This window comes from Nannospalax galili, unplaced genomic scaffold (genome assembly GCF_000622305.1).
Source record: "Nannospalax galili isolate Female #2095 unplaced genomic scaffold, S.galili_v1.0 scaffold406, whole genome shotgun sequence".
NCBI classification, from domain to species: Eukaryota; Metazoa; Chordata; class Mammalia; order Rodentia; family Spalacidae; genus Nannospalax; species Nannospalax galili.
In genome coordinates, this window is record NW_008357033.1 from 7,450,409 (window position 1) to 7,470,939 (window position 20,531).

The 20,531-nt window shown below is 40.5% G+C and overlaps 1 protein-coding gene across 4 annotated transcripts in view; it reads right to left on the reverse strand.

Annotated features, from left to right (window-relative positions):
• Tmcc1 (transmembrane and coiled-coil domain family 1) overlaps positions 1-20,531 on the reverse strand; it is a 255,608-nt gene that overhangs the window by 114,989 nt on the left and 120,088 nt on the right. Inside the window, exon 1 of one of the 4 annotated variants that reach the window (XM_029557108.1) lies at positions 14,852-15,038. The exons of the other annotated variants lie outside the window; for them this stretch is intronic. Coding sequence (XP_029412968.1) covers positions 14,852-14,890 — 39 coding nt within the window. The 5' untranslated portion in view covers positions 14,891-15,038. Of the gene's footprint in view, positions 1-14,851; positions 15,039-20,531 lie in introns of those variants that run through there. 4 annotated transcript variants of the gene reach the window in all.

A 20,531-nucleotide genomic window follows, 5' to 3' on the forward strand; every position in this document is an offset into this window, starting at 1 on the left:
AAGTAGAACAACTCAAGAGTGGGAAGACAAAGAAGAAAAAAGATTTAATGTAAAAAAAAAAAAAAAAACAGTCATTTATTTAAAAGAAAAAAGTTACTATCTTTTCAATAGAAAGAAAAAGATCTGCCAGACGTGGTGGTGCATGCCTGTAGTCCCAGCACTTGGGAGGCAGAGGCAGGTGGATCTCTGTGAGTTCAAGGCCAGCTGAGGCTACAGGGAGACCCTGTTCAAAAAAAAAGGGGGGGGGGGGAAATACAAACAGTCTTTAAACACCTGAAAAGATGCTTCATGCTACTCACAATGAAGCAGATTCAAGTTAAAATTACATTGAAATAGTGTTTCTCACTTATCCCCTTGACAAAAATCACAAGGTTACAACTGCCCTGGTGGTGAGATAGTGAAAAAATAAGGACTCTTGGAGATAGTTGGTGGGAATAAAAAAATCGTATGCCCCTTTTGGCAGAAATATCATGGAATGTAACAAAGTTCCTTCTAGGAACTTAACCCAAAGACACATTGGCAAATAATATGGAAAGATAAAATAGGGGCTGGAGAGATGGCTCAGCAGTTAAGAGTTCTTTCTGCTCTTGCAAAGGACCTGGGTGTGGTTCTCACAATCATTTATTATAACTCCAGATCCAATACCTCTGACTGCCTCAGGCACCTTCACTTATGTGCACACACACAGAGACACATACACACACAATTAAAAATAACAAAAATACTTTTTTAAAATAAGCATAAGCATACTGGCAGCAGCTGTAGCATGAAAATAAAAGACTGAGAACAACTCCTGTGCTTGCAAAGTGGAGCTGACTGCATAAACTACGGTTCAATCCCACAGTTTTAAAAGGGAATGAGGTTAACTATCATGAGATGTTCAGAACAGATGAGTAAAAGGAAACAAATGTACTAAAACAGTATACCATTTTTCTGAGACCAATTAGAGTAAGGTGTGTATATGCCAGAGAGTAGGGGGATGAGGAGATGAATGGAAATCAAGATAGAGAATGGAATCAAGATCAAAGTGGAAATCAAGACCAGAAAACAGCAAGTTACTAATAGCAAGAAGATAAACCAGTGATGAGGAAAGCAGGTAGATTACTGAGCATAAACGGTTCTAAACTTAATTATACAAAAAATACACACACACACACACACACACACACACACACACACACACGCACCAGGCATGGTGCTGCACGCCTTTAATCCCAGTACTCAGGCGGCAGAGGCAGGCAGGTAGATCTCTGTGAGACAGGGGCTAACCTGGTTTACATAGCAAGTTCCAGGCCAGCTGGGGCTACAGGGAGACCCTGTCTCAAAAAACAAACAGGCTGGAGAGATGGCTCAGTTGTTAAGAGCACTGGCTGCTCTTGCAGAGGACCTAGGTTCAGTTCCTAGAACCCACATGGCGGCTAACAACCATCCGTAACTCCAGTTCCAAGGGATCCAATGTCCTTTTCTGACCTCCAAGGGCAAAGCACTTACATATATGCAGGCAATACACTCATACACATAAAATAAAAAAAAATATATAAAACAAACAAATGAAGAAAAAAAGGTAAGATTCTCCATATATTGCTCTGGCTGGCCTGGATCTTGTCATGTAGACTAGACTGCCCTTGAACTTATAGATCCTCCTGATTCTGCCTTCAGAATGTTGGGATCATATGTGTGGTATACTCAGATATACATATAGTCCCTGGTCTCATGAAGCTTTCCATCTAATGGAAAACAACAGGCAAGTCAAAACAATGAGACAGTTCCTGGAGGAAAGTAGCACAGGTGCTAAGAGAACCCAAACTAACTCTCCTAAAACCAGCAGGTCAGAATGATTCCCAAGTGAGCCCCAGGACAGTAAGAATCTTTGTAGACTTGCTTCTTCACTGAAAATGTAGGGTGGAGAATGTGCAGTAAGAGTGAGGCTAGGAAAAGTGGGCAAACACAGAGAGTGAGGGCAGGGCTTGTTGACAAGTAAATAGTGTGCTGGTTGGGAGCATGATCCTAAAGGATGAGAGATGAGGCTGAGGAGGTAAGCAGGAGCACATTCATTAGAATCCCCATAGATCATGCTAGGGTTTTCAACTTCATCTTCAGGGAATCTGTGAAGACTTTTCAGCAGAGAAATGTGATAATTAAATCTGTCAGCACCATTTCCAACATAAATACAGAGAATGAAACCAGGAGTCAGGAGACCAGTTAGTTAGAAGGACACTAGGCTAGCATATGATCACCTAGAACCTTGCTATTTGAGAGGTATTTAGGAAGTAGAATCAATGACCTTTACTGGGTGTACTGGCTATGTGTGGAAGATAAGAAATGGAAGGCAACATACAGGTTCTTGTCTTAAGCATCAGGACACACAGTAGGCGTGTTGGGTTTCTGTCATTGTCACAATCAACAGAGACAATCAACTCACAAAGAGGCCCATTTTGCCTCACAGGTTCAGAAGTTCTAGTCCATGGCTGGTTGGCACTGATGATTTCAGACTTGTGGTGGGGCAGTACATCATGGCAGAACATGTTGCTGAGTAAAAATGAAAAAGGAAGACAATGGATTCCCACAATCCCTTTCAAGGGCATGTCCTTAAAGACCTCAAATCCTCAGACTGGGTCTCACAACTTAAAAGTTCTACCACCAGGGACTGAGGAGACAGCTCAGCAGTTAAGAGCACCGGCTGCTCTTACAGAGGACCCGGGTTCGGTTCCCAGCACTCAGATGGTTGTTAACAACTGTAACTCCAGTTCTGGGGGATCAGACACCCTCTTCTGACCTCCTTGGGCACTGCATGACACAGGTACACCTACATACATGCAGGCAAAACAGTCATACACATAAAATAAAAATAAGTAAAATATTTATTTTTTTGGGGGGGGGTCTTTTTGATTCAGGATCTCCCTGTAGCTTCAGCTGGCCTGGAACTCACTATGTAGACCAAGCTGGCCTTGAACTCACAGAGATCCGCCTGCCTCTACCTCCTAAGTGCTGGGACTAAAGGTGTGTACCACCACGCCCGGCCATAAAATAAATTTTTTAAAAAAGTTCTACCACCACTCAAAGAGCCATAAACTGAGAACCAAGTGTTAACACATACTTTTGGGGGTTATTCAAGACCAAAAACAGGGGGTATAGCTCTGGGGTAGAGCATTCGACTGCATACCCAAACTAAAGTAGTAAAGCCCTGGAAAAGTAGATTTGGGTGGGAGGTGAAGGGGATGAAAAGATGAAATATCCTAGAGCAAATGTCAAGCAGGCAACTAGCTCTTTCCTTCCTTTCTCACATTCAATCAACCAAGTCCATTTTCAGATTACACAGTTTTCTTCATCTCTACTGTTTCCTATTATGAGGTGTCATTAACTCCCTCCATGGTCTCCATACTAAAGTCAAAGCAATCTTTGAAAAGCATATATCCCTCTGTCATGGAAGCACACACCTTTAATCCTAGCACTTGGTGGCAGAAGCAGGCAGATTTCTTTGAGTTGGAGGCTAGCCTACTGTACATAGCAAGTTCTAGACCAGTCAAGGCTACAAAGTGAGATCCTGTCTCAAAAAAATAATTTAAAAAATATAAATTCCATCATGTTACTTTCTTTTTCTTTCTTTCTTTTTTTCTGGTCTATTTTATTTTGTATTTTGGTCTTTTTGAGATAGGGTCTCCCTGTAGCCCCAGCTGGCCTGGAACTGACTATTTAGACCAGACTGGCCTCGAACTCACAGAGATCCATCCGCCTCTGCCTCCCTAGTGCTAGGATTAAAGGCACATGCCACCATGCCTGGTCCATTATGTTACTTCTATTTAAACCCTTAAAAGGACTTCCTGTCAGTGCGTGTGTTCGTGCATGCATGTATTTACATAAATGCTTTGCAAACACTCTACTACTGAGCCACATTACCCTCCTGAATTGTAAAACGAAGCAAACTCCTTACCGTAGCCCTCCAACTCCATACTTCGTACAAACCCCTTCATCTCTATCATACGCTCTCAACTGACTAAGGCTCATCTATACTGGCCAATTTCTTCTTACCTGTGCATGTGAAATCTGTCTTACCTTCATTAATTCTCCTCCCAAACACATACTCTTGCTCATCATTTCTCTTATGAATGTTCTCAAGCATCATTTATCATTCTTTCTGTAGCCCTTCACCACATTACCCTGCTTTAAGTTGTCTGTAGCACTTTTTGCTCTCTGTACCCTGATTTGTTTGTTCACTTTGAGCTCCATGAGAACCTTCTCTTTTCATATTTGGTACAGATGATACAGCTGACTTTCAAAAAATATTTGCTGAATCAATAAATAATAAAACAAATGGAACTAAAGCTCAGTTCAGAAGAAAGATCTTAGCTGGAGATAATAATGTAGATATCTTACATATATGAATAATGAAACATTGCAAGGAAATAGCTACTGCCCATGCAAAGTATAAACGCAGAATTTAAAAAGTCTGAAACATCCCTGAGGAATGTGACTATTTAAAGGATGAGGAGAGGGGAGGAGCAAAAAATGAAAGAGTAAGAGAAAAAGAAAAAAAAAACTATAGAAGAGACTTATTAGAAAGGCACTTGGCACTAAGGAAAAGTAAGCATGGAGTCAAAGAGTCAGATATATATTTTATTAATGTATTAGGTGCCTGCCATGTGCTGGGAACTATGCTAGAATATGAAATTAATCAGAAAAAATGGTGCAAGACTAAAGAATGGCACAATCTTCCCTAAGTGTGACCAGGAACAACTCTCAATCCTAACTTTAACTATCCCAAATGCTGAAGGGTTAAACGACATCTTACTCATCAAGTGCTGGTTACAGTAGCTTTAATACAACAGGCATCCAATGACTCACACTACTGTCAAAGCAATTTCTCCCTCACTGGTGGAAAAATGAATGCCCAAGACCCATGAGCCCAGTACACTTTACAGCATTTTTCCAGGGGAACATTCTGATTTAAAAATTCATGTCTAGTTGGGCATGGTGGTACACAACTTTAATGCCAGCACTGGGAGGCAGAGGCAGGTGGATCTCTGTGAGTTCAAGGCCAGCCTGGTCGATATAGTGAATTCCAGGTCAGCTGGGGCTACAAGGAGACCCTGTCTCAAAAAAGAGCCCCCCCAAAAGAAGAAAAAAAGATCCATGTCCATTCTGAGAATACTAAAGTAAACAGAGATGGGATTCTTTAAGGAGAAACTATACAGAGGTACCATTTCAAGGTCTCCCCCAAGACTCCAGGCTAGTTTCAGCAAATACACAAAGCATTTAAATGACTTAGAAGCAGGTTACCAGACTCACGTTAGCACAAGGCAATTGCACTCCCAGCTCTGACTCAGAAAAGACCTACACCTACATTTCCCCTCGGAGGACAAGACTGATCCTATCTTAGGGCTTATTCCAGAACAAGACCCCTTGACTTTCCTAAAATTGGACAGGTTACAAGAATAAATATAGTTTCAGCCTAGTTTGTTTTCTTTTTTTTTGTTGTTGTTGTTTCTTTTATCTTGTTAGATTATGTCCTTTGGTGGTCTCCATCAAATCAGGAGGTATATCTGCTTTTAAGTTAAAAACAAAAGCAAACTGAATCGAAAAAACAATTCCTCAGAAACATTAAACAAGAGAAAAACTGCCAGAATTATTTCTCATTTAAAATTCTAATTAGGAACATGAGGGTGAAATAGTGATGATCAACCAGAGTCTCTACTTTGCATGCCATGCAGTCTAAGCTATAAGCAAACACTTCCTCCTTCCAACACACACTGCTATCCACTGACTTTCCTTTGTTCTGGGATTGCTGCCTGAATTCTAGCCATCAAGGCACCAGGGACAAAAGAAAATTATTTTCCTTGCTTCCTTCTGTTTTTCTCTACCAGACTAACTGGTTCCTTTGTCCACACCATGTGGGCAGTAGGGTTAAAGGCCTCTGCCAGTCATACACGCTTAGCAACTGTGATGGTTTGAATGAAAATGTCCCCCACGGGCTCCAAGTATTTGGACATTTTGTCCCCAGATGATGGAGCTGTTTTGGGAGGTTTTAGAAGCTGTGGCTATCCTGGAGGAAGCACGTCACTGGGGGTGGGCTTAGAGAATTCTTAAGACTTGCTGAATCTCCAGCTCCTCTCTTGCTTCCTGTGCCTGCGTGATGATGTGAGAGCTTAGCTTCTGCTGCTCCTGCTCCAGCCACCTCCAGCCACCATGCCTCCCTGCCATGATGGACTATAATTCCTCTGGAACCGTAAGCTCAAATAAACTCTTCCTTCTATAAATTGTTTTGGTCAGTGTTTCTATCACAGCAACAGAAAAGTGACTAATTCAGTGACCAAGACAAAATCTATAATCTGTTAAATGAGTATGTTCTAAAAAACCCCCCACAGATTTAGACTCTGAAAATTCGCAGGGATTATTTTATTTACTATGGCACAATAATAAATTGGGGTCTGCAATTCAAAACAAAACAAAACAGGTGCCTATGTTTGTTTGTTCTCTTCTTCCTGACTGGATGTAATGGTCATCAGCTGCTTCAAGCTCCTGTTGCTTTGACTTCTGCAGAGCGATAGACTTTACCTCAAATCATGAGCTAAAATAAGCCATTTCTCCCTTAAAAACATAAACCCAGAGCAAAACGTCCCTTTAACATTAGGGTTAAAAGAGCAGGAATTGAAGAGATGGAAGTGGTGGTCACAGTTTCAGCATCCTGTAATGTGCATGTGGCATTGTTTCTCACTGATGAGTTGAGCTAAGGATGCTTTTCCCTTTTCTGCCTTCAGTATCTTAGTTCTGGAAGAACAGCTAGAAGTACACTTTGTTTTTCAAGGTAATATATTTTCTTTAACAAAATTATTAAGATGCCAACTTCATCCTAAAAGAGTTTTCTGGTTTTATTTACTTTTTTGTTTGGTTTGAGATAGGGACTCACTCTGTAATCTAGGCTGTCCTTGAACTCATGGCAATATTTTGGCCTCAGCGTGCCAAGTGTGGTCATTATAGGCGTGTACTGCATGGCCAGCTTTGTAGCTTGTTTTTTGTGTATTCTGTTTTTCTTCTGAGAATCTGGTGTTGAATAACTGTCTTGACAATTCAGTCAGAGCTCAGCAAGTAGCAACAAAAGCATAGTATTCTCCATCACACAGAGACTTCCCAGAAGCTGTATGTCAACACAGAGCAGACAAGTGCTCTTGGGAACTAAACACCAACATGCTACTTCCAGCTTCAACTCCCTTGTTAGATTTTACTTCCAAGGCACCTATCAACATCATTACAAAATTAAAAGATCTCTTCTATTTAAACACAATTTTCTATATATTGATTAAAGTCAACAAAAATATCTTGAGGTCATTTTCTTTAAATAATAACAGAAAACCAGTTTTTTTGGTCCTTAACAATCTCAATCTCTCTCTCTCTCTCTCTCTCTCTCTCTCTCTCTCTCTCTCTCTCTCTCTCTGGTCTTTTTGAGACAGGGTCTCCCTGTATACCCAGCTGGCCTGGAACTCATCATATAGACCAGGCTGGCCTGAACTCACAGAGATCCACCTGCCTCTGCCTCCCAAGTGCTGGGACTACAGGCGTGCACCACCATGCCCAGCTGGTCCTTAATAATCTTAATTTCTCTTTCTCCAAGTTATATTTTAGTCAACTGCATTCATTATTTCACTAAAAATTTTCTTTCCAAAAAGGCATTACAGTTTAAAGATGGGAACAAGTATTATTTATGGTACATTTAATTTACATGGCACTTAATTTATCAATATCATGATAAATACCCTTAAAATAATAATTATCCAGGCGTGGTGGGCAGGTCTTTAATCTTAGCACTGGGGAGGAGGTCTTTAATCTTAGCACTTGGGAGGCAGAGACAGGCATATCTCTGTGAGATCAAGGCTAGCCTGATCTACATAGCGAGTTCTAAGCCAGCTGAGGCTAGAGGGAGACCCTGTATCAAAACAAAACAAAAACAATAATTAGAAATTATAAAAAGAACATACTCAAAGTCTTCTGGCTAAAGATTTGCCTCCTGAATTCTTTTTAGAATTTAACAAATAATATGAGCTAAGAACAGGAAATATAGAGCTGGAGAAACAGCTCAGCAGTTAAGAGCACATACTGCTCACAAGAAGGCACCAGGGTATCTGATGCCCTCTTCTAGCCTCCGTGGGGACAGACAGACACAGACAGACAGGCTGACCAAGCACTAAGTACACACATGCACACACAAAAATGAAAATCTTTTTTAAAAAATATTTTATTATTTTTATTTTATGTGTATGAGTATATTGCCTGCATGTATGTGAACGCACCCATGTCATGCAATGCTGTGGAGGTCAGAAGAGGGCTTTGGACTCCCCTGGAACTGGAGTTAAGGACGGTTCATAGCTGCCATGTGGGTGCTGGAAATCGAAGCTGGGTCCTCTGCAAGAGCAGTCAGTGCTCTCAACTGCTGAGCCATCTCTCCAGCCCCCCAAAAGCCTGGAAGACTCTGTTTCCTTATGGTCATGCACCACCCCTGGCTCTTACAATCTTTCCACTCCCTCTTCTGCAATGCTCTCTGAGTCCTAAGTAGGTGAATAGCCTTGAACTTCTGATCTTCTTGTCTCCATCTCCTGAGTGCTAAGATCACAGATGAATGTTACCATGTCTGGCTTTAAGTGGTGCTAGGGATTGAGCCCAGGCCTCATGCATATACTAGGCAAGCACTCTACCTTCAATGTATTACTTCCCAATGTATTTGTATTTGAGGGCCATTCTTTACTCCTACGACAAGTATAATATTCAGAATTTATCTTATTAGTGATCTCATTTCTTTTAACAGAATGCCATTTGGTCTTCCTATTTATGTTCTGTGATATATCACAAGTATTCTATAATGGTAATACTCGAATGAGTTCAAGTTCCAGAATGCACACTGACATGAACATAGTAACCAATTACAGTATTACCTGATTTAAGCCTCCTAAAAATAGGCCAATGATTAGCAGGGAGATGCAACATTTAACTTCTAGTAAAATATAAATGAAAGCATACATTTCTAACTATGAAGCTAATTGATGTAGATAGAGTAAAAAGAGAAAATTGATAAAAAGAAATGTGGTAGTCTATTATACTGTAGTGCTTTGCTGTATCCATACAGTATTTATCATCGAGGGCTCAAGGCACTTAAAATTTGTGGTAAAATAAACATAACATGATATGACTACCATGTGTGTGTGATGTGTACGTATGTGGTACATGCACATGGGAGGGTAGGTGTGCACATCTATGCAGAGGCCAAAAGAGAATGCCCAGTGTCTTCCTCCATCACTCTCCTACTTATCCCCTTGAGACAGGGGTGAGTCTTGGTGAGTTTCCAAGATCTATCTGTCCTTGCTTCCCAATGCTGGGGTTACAGCACACCCAGCCATGTCCCAGTTTTTAACAAGTGCTGGGGATTCAAACTCAGGTCAGCACATGCTTGTACAGCAAATGCTCTTATCCACTGAGTCATATTCCCAACCCCTTAGAAAAAAATTTAAATTATTTTAATTAATCTATTCAAAATAGAAATAAAATATGTTTATTTCATTTTTACTCTTGAGAATATAGTCACATAAAAGATTAAAGAAGTTATATCATGTGTCATAAAACCAAAATAAATCCAGTAATTTTTTTTTTTTTTGGTTTTTTTGAGAACTCACTATGTAGACTAGGCTGGCCTTGAACTCTCAGAGATCCCTCTGCCTCACCTCTGCCTTCTGAGTGCTGGAATTATAGTCCTGCACCACCACGCCTGGCTTAATAAATCTGGTAGAATTTTTAAAAACTACTTCTAAAAAGTAGTACTTTTTACTGAAAATTTAAATTATTATCAATAGTTCTTGGGGCTGGAGAGATGGCTCAGCAATTAAGAACACTGGTTGTTCTTGCAGAAGACCCAGGTTCAAATCCCTGCACCCACGTGGCAGCTAACAACTGTCCATAACTCCAGTCCCAGGGGATCTGACAGCCTCTTCTGACCTCTGAGGGCATTGCACAACATGGGTGCACTTACCTACATGCAAACAATACACACATACACATAAAATAAAAATAATAAAATTTTAAAAATTAAAAAAAATAAATTATTATCAAGAGCTCTCTAGTTCTTCAGTTTATTTGGACACTATGAAATGTGAAAAGGGCACAGACAGCATTTGTAGACTTAAATTTTTTTTTTTTTTGAGGCAGGGTCTCCCTGTAGCCTCAGCTGTCCTGGAACTCACTATGTAGAACAGGCTGGCCTTGAACTCAGAGAGATCCGCCTGACTCCCACGTGCTGGGAGTAAAGGTGTGTGCCACCACACCTAGCCCTTCCAGCCTTATCTTTACATGGAGATCATAGCCCCATCTCCAGAACTAAGGAGGTTTTATTTATTGTATTTTTCTATTTATACGAACATCTATTTTCTGAGCATTCTAACATGAAAGACAAAGCACGGCTTGTTAGTATGATTTCCTAAACACAGATCAATCTGAATAGTTGACTTGGTTTTGGGTTCATGTATGTTTCGCATTTTCATCTGAGGTAGTTAGCCTCAGAATCCCTACTTCCCTTTCTCCTTTCTCTTTCTCTTTTGTAGTCCATTCTGGCTTTGAACTTACTATCCTGCCTTAGCCTCTCAAGTGCTAAGATTACAGGTGTTCACCATCATTCTGGGCTCTGAGTCCACTTTCTGTCTCAGAGAGTACTTGAAGTAACCATAAACCAGGGGTGACTTCTTTTCTGTCATACCAAGTTTACTTACCATTCCACCTGATAGCTTTCTTTTGTTATATTTAAATTTTTTCATACGATGAAAATCAAGAAACTAATCATATCATTTATGTTCTGAGTTTACCTGTAAAGAGATTAATAGCTGGGAAATAGCTGGAGACCCTGTCTCCAAAAACTAGATATGGTTGGAAGCAATTTCACATTTTTAAAAAATTTTCAATTTTTACTGGGAAATAATTATCATTCAAAAGTAAAATAAAAAGGCATGTTACTGAAATAATCAATCATACAGTTTTGTAAAGTTTCCTTCACTTTCATCATATTTTTCTCTTTTTTTGTCTTTTGAGACAGAGTCTCTCTGTAGCCCTAGCTGGCCTGGAACTCACTTTGTAGACCAGAATGGCCTTGAACTCACAGATATCTGTCTGCCTCTGCCTCCCGAGTGCTGGGATTAAAGGCATGTGCCACCATGCCCGACTCAATCATCATATATTTTTTTAACTTTTTAAAAAAAAATTTATTTTTTTATTTTATGTGCATGTGTGTATTGTCTGCATGTAGGTAAGTGCACCCGTGTCCAGCAACGCCCATGGAGGTCAGAAGAGGCTGTTGGATTCCCTGGGACTGGAATTACAAGCAGCTGCCATGTGGGTGCTAGGATTCAAACCCGGGTCTTCTGCAAGAATAACTGGTGTTCTTAACCGCTGAGCCATCTCTCCAGGCCCCAATCATATTTTTTTAAAAACTGAAATTTCTAGAAAGAAGAGGGGTGAATTTTCTATTAAGTGTACGGTTTGTAGTAATTTTTTTCTCAAGAGAGACAAAGCCAGAGGAACTCTAGTCTATTTTGAATGCTGGACCCTTAAGCAGAAACTTAAACACAAGAATAAATGTTTCTTTTTCAGAAGTTTCAAAAAATTTGATAAAGTTTAAAGCGTCATATAAATGTATGTGGTTAAGCTTCAACTTATATTTAATAACCTCACATTTAGTACAGATTTATTAAATCAACCATCTTATTCCAATCAATACTTAATCTGGCTAAGAAAACAACTTATATTATGGAAAATACTGCATATCAAGTTTGGCTGGTAAGTTCAAACCCTACAGAATTCTGGTTTTTGGTCTATAGAAAGGACTACTCTAAGAAAGTTACCCAAGTCTTTATCCTGCTTCTATAAGCTTGGATAAATAGGAGGAGAAACATCAGAGGCCCTGAGTGTGACAATGATTAACACCCCAGAAATTTCAGAAGGCAGTGATGTGGGAAGCCAGGTTGGAGTTCAATCTGTCTGCACTTGAGTCTACTGCTGTTGATCTGAGACAAATGGAGAAAGATGATTTCACTGATAAGACAATAAAGCTCCTATTACCCAACTCAATGATCACTGGAAGAATGAAGTGACATGCCCATACTAGCAGGTTCCTAATTATTTTGGGTGCCTCATCTAGGAGATGATGAGCAGAAAGAAAAAGTTTTCCTTAGTGAATATTTCTGAAGTAACATGCATGAACACTACTAGCAAGGAGTGTGTATATGTGTATATATATATATATATATATATATATATAGCCACAGCTGGCCTGGATTCACTATGGAGACCATGCTGGCCTTAAACTCACAAAGATCCACCTGTCTCTGCCTCCCAAGTGCTGGGACTAAAGGTGTGCATTACCAGGCCTGGCTGGAAGAAAATAATTTAAAATGGCAAAGAAACTAGGCTCTAACTAAAGAGAATAAATGAACATCTTTCTTAAGATGTACAGATTTGTACTTCACCTGTATCTAAATCAATTTCCCGCTTTTATTCTTAGTCCAGATGTGAACAACTAACCTATAGGAATCACTTGAATATCCTAGGGAAAATGTCCAGGGTAAGTATGAAGACTGAACTTAGGACTGGAGAACACAGTTAAAATCACCACAAACTTTTCCAAATATTTCCTTCCACAAAGTTTCCAACAGAAATTCCTATTAAAACTCTGAGATCTTAAGAAAATTATATTCTTCCGCAGGACTCTTTCTTATTAGCAAAACTATTTGTGGTTGAAGTTGGAACCATCTGAAACTGCTACTGCTCAGCTGTATACTCTATGAAACAACAGTTTCACGCTGAGTGCTCACCATGTGTGGAGAATCACACACTGGAAAAGGCTGGCCTCTATCTTCAGGTCACCTGTGAATTCAGCTTAAGGGACAGAGCAGAGGCAGACTGCTTTTGAATTTCAGTGAATGCACCAGCAAGTCCCTGGCATTCTATTCAAGTTTTCTGTGTTTAAATTCATTACAAACTGAATACAAAAGCTTTGGGGGGAGGTCTTTTTGAGACGGGGTCTCCCTGTAGCCTCAATTGGCCCGGAACTCACTATGTTGACCAGATTGGCCTTGAACTTACAGAGATCTGTTTGCCTCTGTCTCCCAAGTGTTGGGATTAAAGGCGTGTGCCACCATGTCAGGCTAGAAAAGCTGTTTTTTTTTTTTTTTTTTTTTTTTAAGTTTATCATTGAATATATATACTACATCAAGGGCATTTAATAGAAAACACATTTTCTGAACTTTCGTCCCAATCATCTTATTATAGGAACTATAAGCCATGTTAAAATGAGGGAGAAGGGTGTTGGAAGAAGAAACTGAAAGTTATTTCCTTGAGTCTTTCTGTACCACTTATTTCTTCACGTTACAGAACGTGCTTCTGCTCCCCCAAAAGTGCCCTTTTGTAAATCATAGTCCCCCACACAGTAATAACTGAAAATAGTTAAAGCCAAAATAGTAATAACGTAGAGAGAAGTACCAGTAGCAAAATATCCATAATGTAATAACTTTCTCATTAAAATCACTATCTGGCTGTCAATTATGAAGACATTTTTGTGTAGGAATGTCACACAAGCATGCATATAGCCTCTGCTTTTTAAGGTATGACACCTCTGAAAATATGCCACTAAAGAACAGTGAAGGAATGACAAAACCGATTCTTCATATTGTTTAGGGGAACTGTGGGGCTTCTGAGCCCTCCCACACTCAGAAAGGGAAATGCATTTCAATATTCCTAAAAAGTCCAAGTTAGGCTTAGAGAGCATGAGAAGGTAGCACATGGGCTGAGGATGGAGGCAAGCACCATGCTCCTTTCTACTCTAGTTCAAGCAGTCTACGTTGGGGTCACCTGTGAGGAGCTAAAGGTTTTCCCTTAAGAATCCAATGCATTGTGAGATTTAATAATCCTAACTAATAGCCAAGAAAGTGAAGAATGCCTACAGATGGACTATTTGCTTACACTTTTGTCCACAGGGAATGAACTGTGGAATAGTCCATCTACCAATTGCCACATCTTTAAGATATAGTCTGTGAAGAACACAATGGTTTCTAAAATAAAGCTCATCTGATACCTCTTCTTTCTATACTAGCTTCTCACTGGATTAGGAGACAGCTCAAAGTACATCCAGGACTGTGCCCACCAAAGCCCATTCATAAAAAAAAAATCACTATTTACTCTTAAAGGGCCACCTTTTATTTTTTATTTCAGGTTTGATTTTTTCCTTTAAATTAAAACTTTTCCCCAAAAGCTGTTCCCATGGCACCTGCTTTTCAGTCAGAACTCTGTAAGAACTGTTTTGTGAGCCTCCTGATAATGCTTTCTACTGTCTTCTTCCAGTAGGTATGAAACTCTCCACTCAGTCCCTCATCTTTACATTTTCCTGTGGGTCTTGCTCCCTTAACTATTTTGTCCTAACTTCTCCAGTTTATTAGTGAAATTTGTAAGAAAGTCTTGATTCCAGAGATCAACCAGGTTTTCTCCTCTTGGTTCACAAGCTGCTTGTTTAATTGCTAATTAAATACATACTTTTGACCTACAATTATCTCTTTCACCCACACTCTTCTGAAATTCTATCAGGAACAAACAACAACTTGGTCCAAATTCCCAGATGACAGCTGCAGTTTTAGGGGCACACAATCTAGGGTTGGCGGTACAGGCAGCCTTCAAGCTTTGTCTCTCAGATGAAAGAACAAAAGGCAGTGCTTCCTTCCCAGCCCCTCCTTAGCACTAGAGGAAGGCAGGCTTGATACAACAGTCCCAGAGAAAAAGGAAGTCATACTGAAGCCAGTGAGCTTCCTGGTACCAACATACTAGACAGCTGACCCACCTTGGAGAGCTGCCGCCTGAGGCTAAAGCGCTGGACCATGGTGGCGGAGGATCTCTCACAAAGCGATCCACCCAGCAAGGGTCTCTCTTCTTCTGTCTTTTCTTCTTTTTAAACAGAGCTTCCTGGGGAAGTCACCGGCAGAACATTGTGAATGCTGTCAAGAGTCCTGCAGATTTGCCCACGAGTCTCAGCAAACTTGGAAGCAGTTCATTGTTCTGCAGAAACAGCACAGCCTAGGAGCGGAGGGCGGGCGGGGCGGTTCCCAAGCCCAGTGCCAGGCTCTCCCCGCACTTCCTGTGTCAGCTGCAGGGTCCAGCCACAAGGACCACCCCTTTCCCCTTCCACCACACCTTCAGGCGAGGGTGTCGCTGGGGTGCCACCTGAGCCTGGGTCCTGTGGGTGGTGGACGGTGGAGGGGAATGGCGGGCTTGACTCGCAGCATCTGCCAGCAGCCCGAGCCCTCTCAGGAGTGCTGTGCTTGGCCTCACCCAGGTAATCCCAGCTTGGGAAACCAGCGTGAAGGAGGTGGGAGAGCACCCCTCCACCAGCTCCAGATCAGGCGGAAACTCCTCCCAGCTGGCTCGCAGCTGTGTGGCTTTGTCTAGCATAGTTGGGCAAGCCTTTCCTCTTATTCACTGGGAGGGTCCTGCCAAGGAATGTCAGGTGCACTGAGCATACTAGAACAGTGACTCCAGCTTCAAGCAGAGCACTAAGGCTGCCTCCCGGGGTGACTGCCCTCTCTCGTTGGAACAAAGTATTTTTAAAAACTAACACACAAGGAATAACTCAGTGAATTGGTGCAGATAAAGGGATATGAAAACTGTGAGGGAAATTCCAAACAAAAACAAAAAAGTATTCTGCCCCACCATTACTGGCCACCCTTCCTTCCTCTATGTGAGTCCGGCTTCCAGGGAACCACTTGAAGGGGAATACAGGATCTCTGCCTTCTCTCCCAACTGTCCACTACTTCTGAATGGATTTAGGAACAGATAAGGTCAAAATTTGTTGGCACGCTGTTTTTGTTCCTGCTCCTGATCCTCTCTCTCCACTTCCTGCCGGCAAGATTCATGGGGATGAACCCGGGACTTCAGTTAGGAACTCCACACCTGCTGTCCCACTGACCACACTTCTCGTCTCAAGTTTGTACTCTACTAAAGTGGCTCACAACCTTTCAGATAAATCAGGAACCCTCTTTCTAAACCTCAGTATTATTATGAGAAAAATACAGTGTTACTGTTCAGTCAAGAAAAGAGAAAAATTAATTTGAAAAATAAAAGTTTCTTGCAACAGCTATTCTCAATTATGCCCCTATCTTATGGTATTAGCTTCCAATTATCAACAAATACAATGGACGATGTTTTCATCTCATCTTTAAAACATAGACAGTTCATATAACATTGCTGAAAAAGCAGAGAAGTTGAATCAAACTCAAGTACTAGAATGTCAAGAAAGGCTGCAAAAACTTATTGTAATGTAACTAAAATGTATGTATAAGTTTTTCTAGTAAAAATATTTTTAATTTATTTATTTTTATGTGTATGAATGTTGTGCCTCTATGTATTTAACTGCACCCATGTAATGCAATGCCTGAAGAGGCCAAAAGAAGACTCTGGATCCTCCCAAACTGTTATACACAGTTGTTAGCCTCCATTTGAATGCTGGGAATTGAACCTGGGTCCTCTCCAAGAGCATCCAGTGCTCTGAACCACTGAGTCATCTCTCTAGGCCCCTCTTAAAATCTTAAACAGGCCATGGTGGCACTCACCTTTGGTTCCAGGACTCCAGAGGCAGAGGCAGGCGGATCTCTGTGAGATTGAGGCCAGCCTGGTGTACACAGCAAGATCCAGGCCAGCTGGGGCTACAGGGAAACCCTGTTTCAAAAAACAAAAACAAACAAAAAAATCTTAAACAGCAAAGGACTGTACAACAACAATAAAAACAACTTAGATCAACCATGCCTAAAAGTAAAAACTGGTTCATATTTATGGCTCTGAGTATGCATATGTAACCCAATATTGAAACTAACAGATAAAAACAATTTCAAGTATAAAATAGGTTGATGGTTGATAGTGAATTTGAGCTTTTTGTTGTTGGCTTTTTTTTTTTTTTTTTTTTTGGTTTTTTTGAGATAGGGTCCCCCTGTAGCCCCAGCTGCCCTATGTAGACCAGGCTGGCCTTGAACTCACAGAGATCTGCCTGCCTCTGCCTCCTGAGCACTGGGAGCACACCACGCTGGGCTTATTGACATTTTTAAATGGTAAGCTCAGGTATGAGTATTTCCATTTTTCTCTCACAGAGAATGGGACAGCATATTCTGGGGTTGGGTTTGGCAGTTTACTACTGTAATTCCAGGTGAAAGATAATGAATCTAAGACCAGTCTAGACTACACAGTGAGATGTTGTTTCTTTTTTTTTTTTTTGGTCTTTTTGAGACAGGGTTTCCCCTGTAGCCCCAGTTGTCCTGGAACTTGCTATGTAGACCAGGCTGGCTTTGAACTCACAGAGATCCATCTGCCTTTGCCTCCCAGAGTGTTGGGATTAAAGGCATGCCGCCACCATGCCGAGCCAGTTAAATTTTTTTTGCCTTTTTGAAGCAGGGTCTCCCTGTAGCCCCAGCTGTCCTGGAACTCACTATGTAGACCAGGCTGGCCTTGAACTCACAGAGGTCCGCCTGCCTCTGTCTCCCAAGTGCTGGGACTACAGGTATGTGCCACCACCAGCTGAGATGTTGTTTCTTTAAAAAAAAAAAAAAGTCTCCTTGAAAATGAAATCAAACCCATATTACTACTGTAAAATTCTTTCTATGCAAAAAAATATAATAGAGGGAGAAAAATGCCGAAAGACAATAGATGGTACATATCAAATATCAACCATGAGCTGAAGAGGGGAGGGGAGGGGGTTTAGCTCAGTGGTAAGGCACAAGCCTAGTTAGTGCAAGACCCTGGGTTCCCAGAACTAGAAAGGGGGGGAAAAAGACAATACCACAAATGAACTGAAAGGACTATAGATATTAAGAGTTCCAGATACATAAGAAGACTTATGGATTAAAAGGATGGTTAGTTACCTACATTTTTGTGAGAATTCGCTTTTTTTTCCTATTAAAATAAAGATAAAAGGATAAAAATCTAATTACTTAGATGCAACTAATGCTAAAAAACAGTAATGAATGAGTGCAAAATTCATCTATCTATCTATCTATCATCTATCATCTATCAATCATCTATCTATCTATCTTCTATCTATCCATCCATCTATCTCTATCTATCTATCTCTCTCTATCCATCTCTCTCTATCCATCTATCTATCTATCTAGACAGGGTCTCCCTGTAGCCCCAGCTGTCCTGGAACTCACTATGTAGACCAGGCTGGCCTTGATCTCACAGAAATCTACCTGCCTCAGTCTCACAAGTCCTGGGATTAAAGACATGTGCCACCATGTCTGGCCATTCCTTAATTTTAAAAAAAGATAAATTTTAAACAGAAATGATCCTCAATTTCCTGAACTATTTGGGGGAAAAATTACAATCTCTAAATCTGGCTTATTTTAAATTGAGCAGCTTTTGGGGTGCATACAAGAACAAAGGTTGTAAAATAATAGCAAGAAAGACAGGAATATATAACCTAGACAAAAGCCAATAGCTTTACAATCACTCTCTTATTATTCTAGAACCCAAATAACAATGTCCTTTTTTTTTTTGTAGTTTGTGACTGAAAATTGGCAATACTTTATAATCTCTGTGAAAACAGACAGGAATCATACCTGGGGTTCTTAATATTTTTTGGATCACAGACCCTTTGTGAATTAGTCAAAGGTAGGTTCTTAGTTCCTGGAGCAACACACATGAAATGCATAAATGTTTATCAGAGCATCTCAGACACATTCCAAATGTCCAGGGACCCTGTGAAGCATGTCACAGACTCCATGACTCAATCAGAGCTACAGTAGTGACTGAGGAAGAGGTAAGCAATCAAACCCTTCCACTCTTTGGTAACTTAGCCCTAGCTCTCAATTATTTTTTCCTTTTGACAAATAATCTACTTCTTAAGTGACAAATGGTCTTTGTATTTTCAGTTTAACTGAAAAATCTTTTAGGTTTTGTTGCTAGTATTGTAGGGAAAAAGAATTATTCCTTTGAATTAGTATCTATAACACACCTAGAGATGACATTTAACCTTAGATATTTTTCTAAACACATGTAAATGCATACTTGAAAAAACACCAAGCCTAGGCGGGCGTGGTAGCACACTCCTTTGATCCCAGCATTCAGGAGGCAGGGGCCTGTGGATCTCTCTGAGTTCAAGGCCAGCCTGGTACATAGTGAGTTCCAGGATAGCTGGGGCTACAGGGAGACCCTGTCTTAAAAAGACCAAAAAAAAAAAAAAAAGTATATATAAATGCTAATATATTAGCAAGTTTAAAAATTTTTATTTATTATTTTTATTTTATGTGTATGCGTGTATTGCCTGCATGTAGGTAAGTGCACCCCTGTCGTGCAATGCCCGCGGAAGTCAGAAGAGGCTGTCAGAGCCCCTGGGACTGGAGTTACGGAAGTTGTTAGCTGCTGGGATTCGAACCTGGGTCTTCGGCAAGAACAACCAGTGTTCTTAACTGCTGAACCATCTCTCCAGCAAGGTATTATATTTAAAACATTGTCCCTTCTCGCTCTGAAATAGCTTCACTCTAAAGATCCTATATAAACAATTTAAAAAAGGAATATTACAATATTATACTAACAAATATCATATATAAACTACATTTTTATGGGAAGAAAAGTAAGCTCAAAGAGTTTCCAGGCCAGATGTGGTGGCGCATGCCTTTAATCCCAGCACTTGGGAGGCAGAGGCAGGCGGATCTCTGTGAGTTCGAAGCCAGCCTTGTGTCCATAGTGAATCCAGGACAACTGGGGCTACAGGGAAACTCTGTTTCAAAAAGACCAAAAAAAAAGGAAGAAGAAGAAGAAGAAGAAGATATTTCCAAATTTGTGCCAAATTACTATCAGAGTTGGGAAGAGAACTCAGCCAGTTTTCACTAAAGTGCCTTTCTATAACATCTTACTGCTTATTTCCAGTCATTTCAAATGTACTGAGAGAAAACATTTCTTGAGACATTCATGTAGTAAACTTTTTCTATAATTTGAATAATCATATCATTTAAAAAACTTGGACTTTTACACTTCAAGTTATATATTTATCTAAAGCCTGGTACACCTGAAATAATATAGTTACAACTCCCTCACCTCTCTGGTGACAATCTAGTAGAAGTGCAGTGCCAGCTACCAGTCAACCAATAAAACTCTAGAAATGAATAGTGTGTGCCATCATTTCAGAACAAGCACTTAGGACATTAGACATTGAAGAATGAAATGAAGTCCTCCCTCTATATAAGGAGGTCACAATCTAGGAGGGAAACATAGAACTTGTGTGTCACATAATGCAGGAAGTTACATAATAGCAGTGATAATAGGGACAGTAATGGTACTAAGAGCTATGAACTTTGGGATAGGACATCTTAAAGACTGCACAGGAATTCTACAGATGAACAAATAAGGGGAAGGGTATTCCATGAAACAACCTGTGCTGGCACATCTCTGTGATCCCAGCATTTGGCAAGCTGAAGCAGGAGAATCAGGAGTTCAAGGTCAGGCTGGCCGAAGGAGGGGGGGAGGGGAGAAGGGGGGAG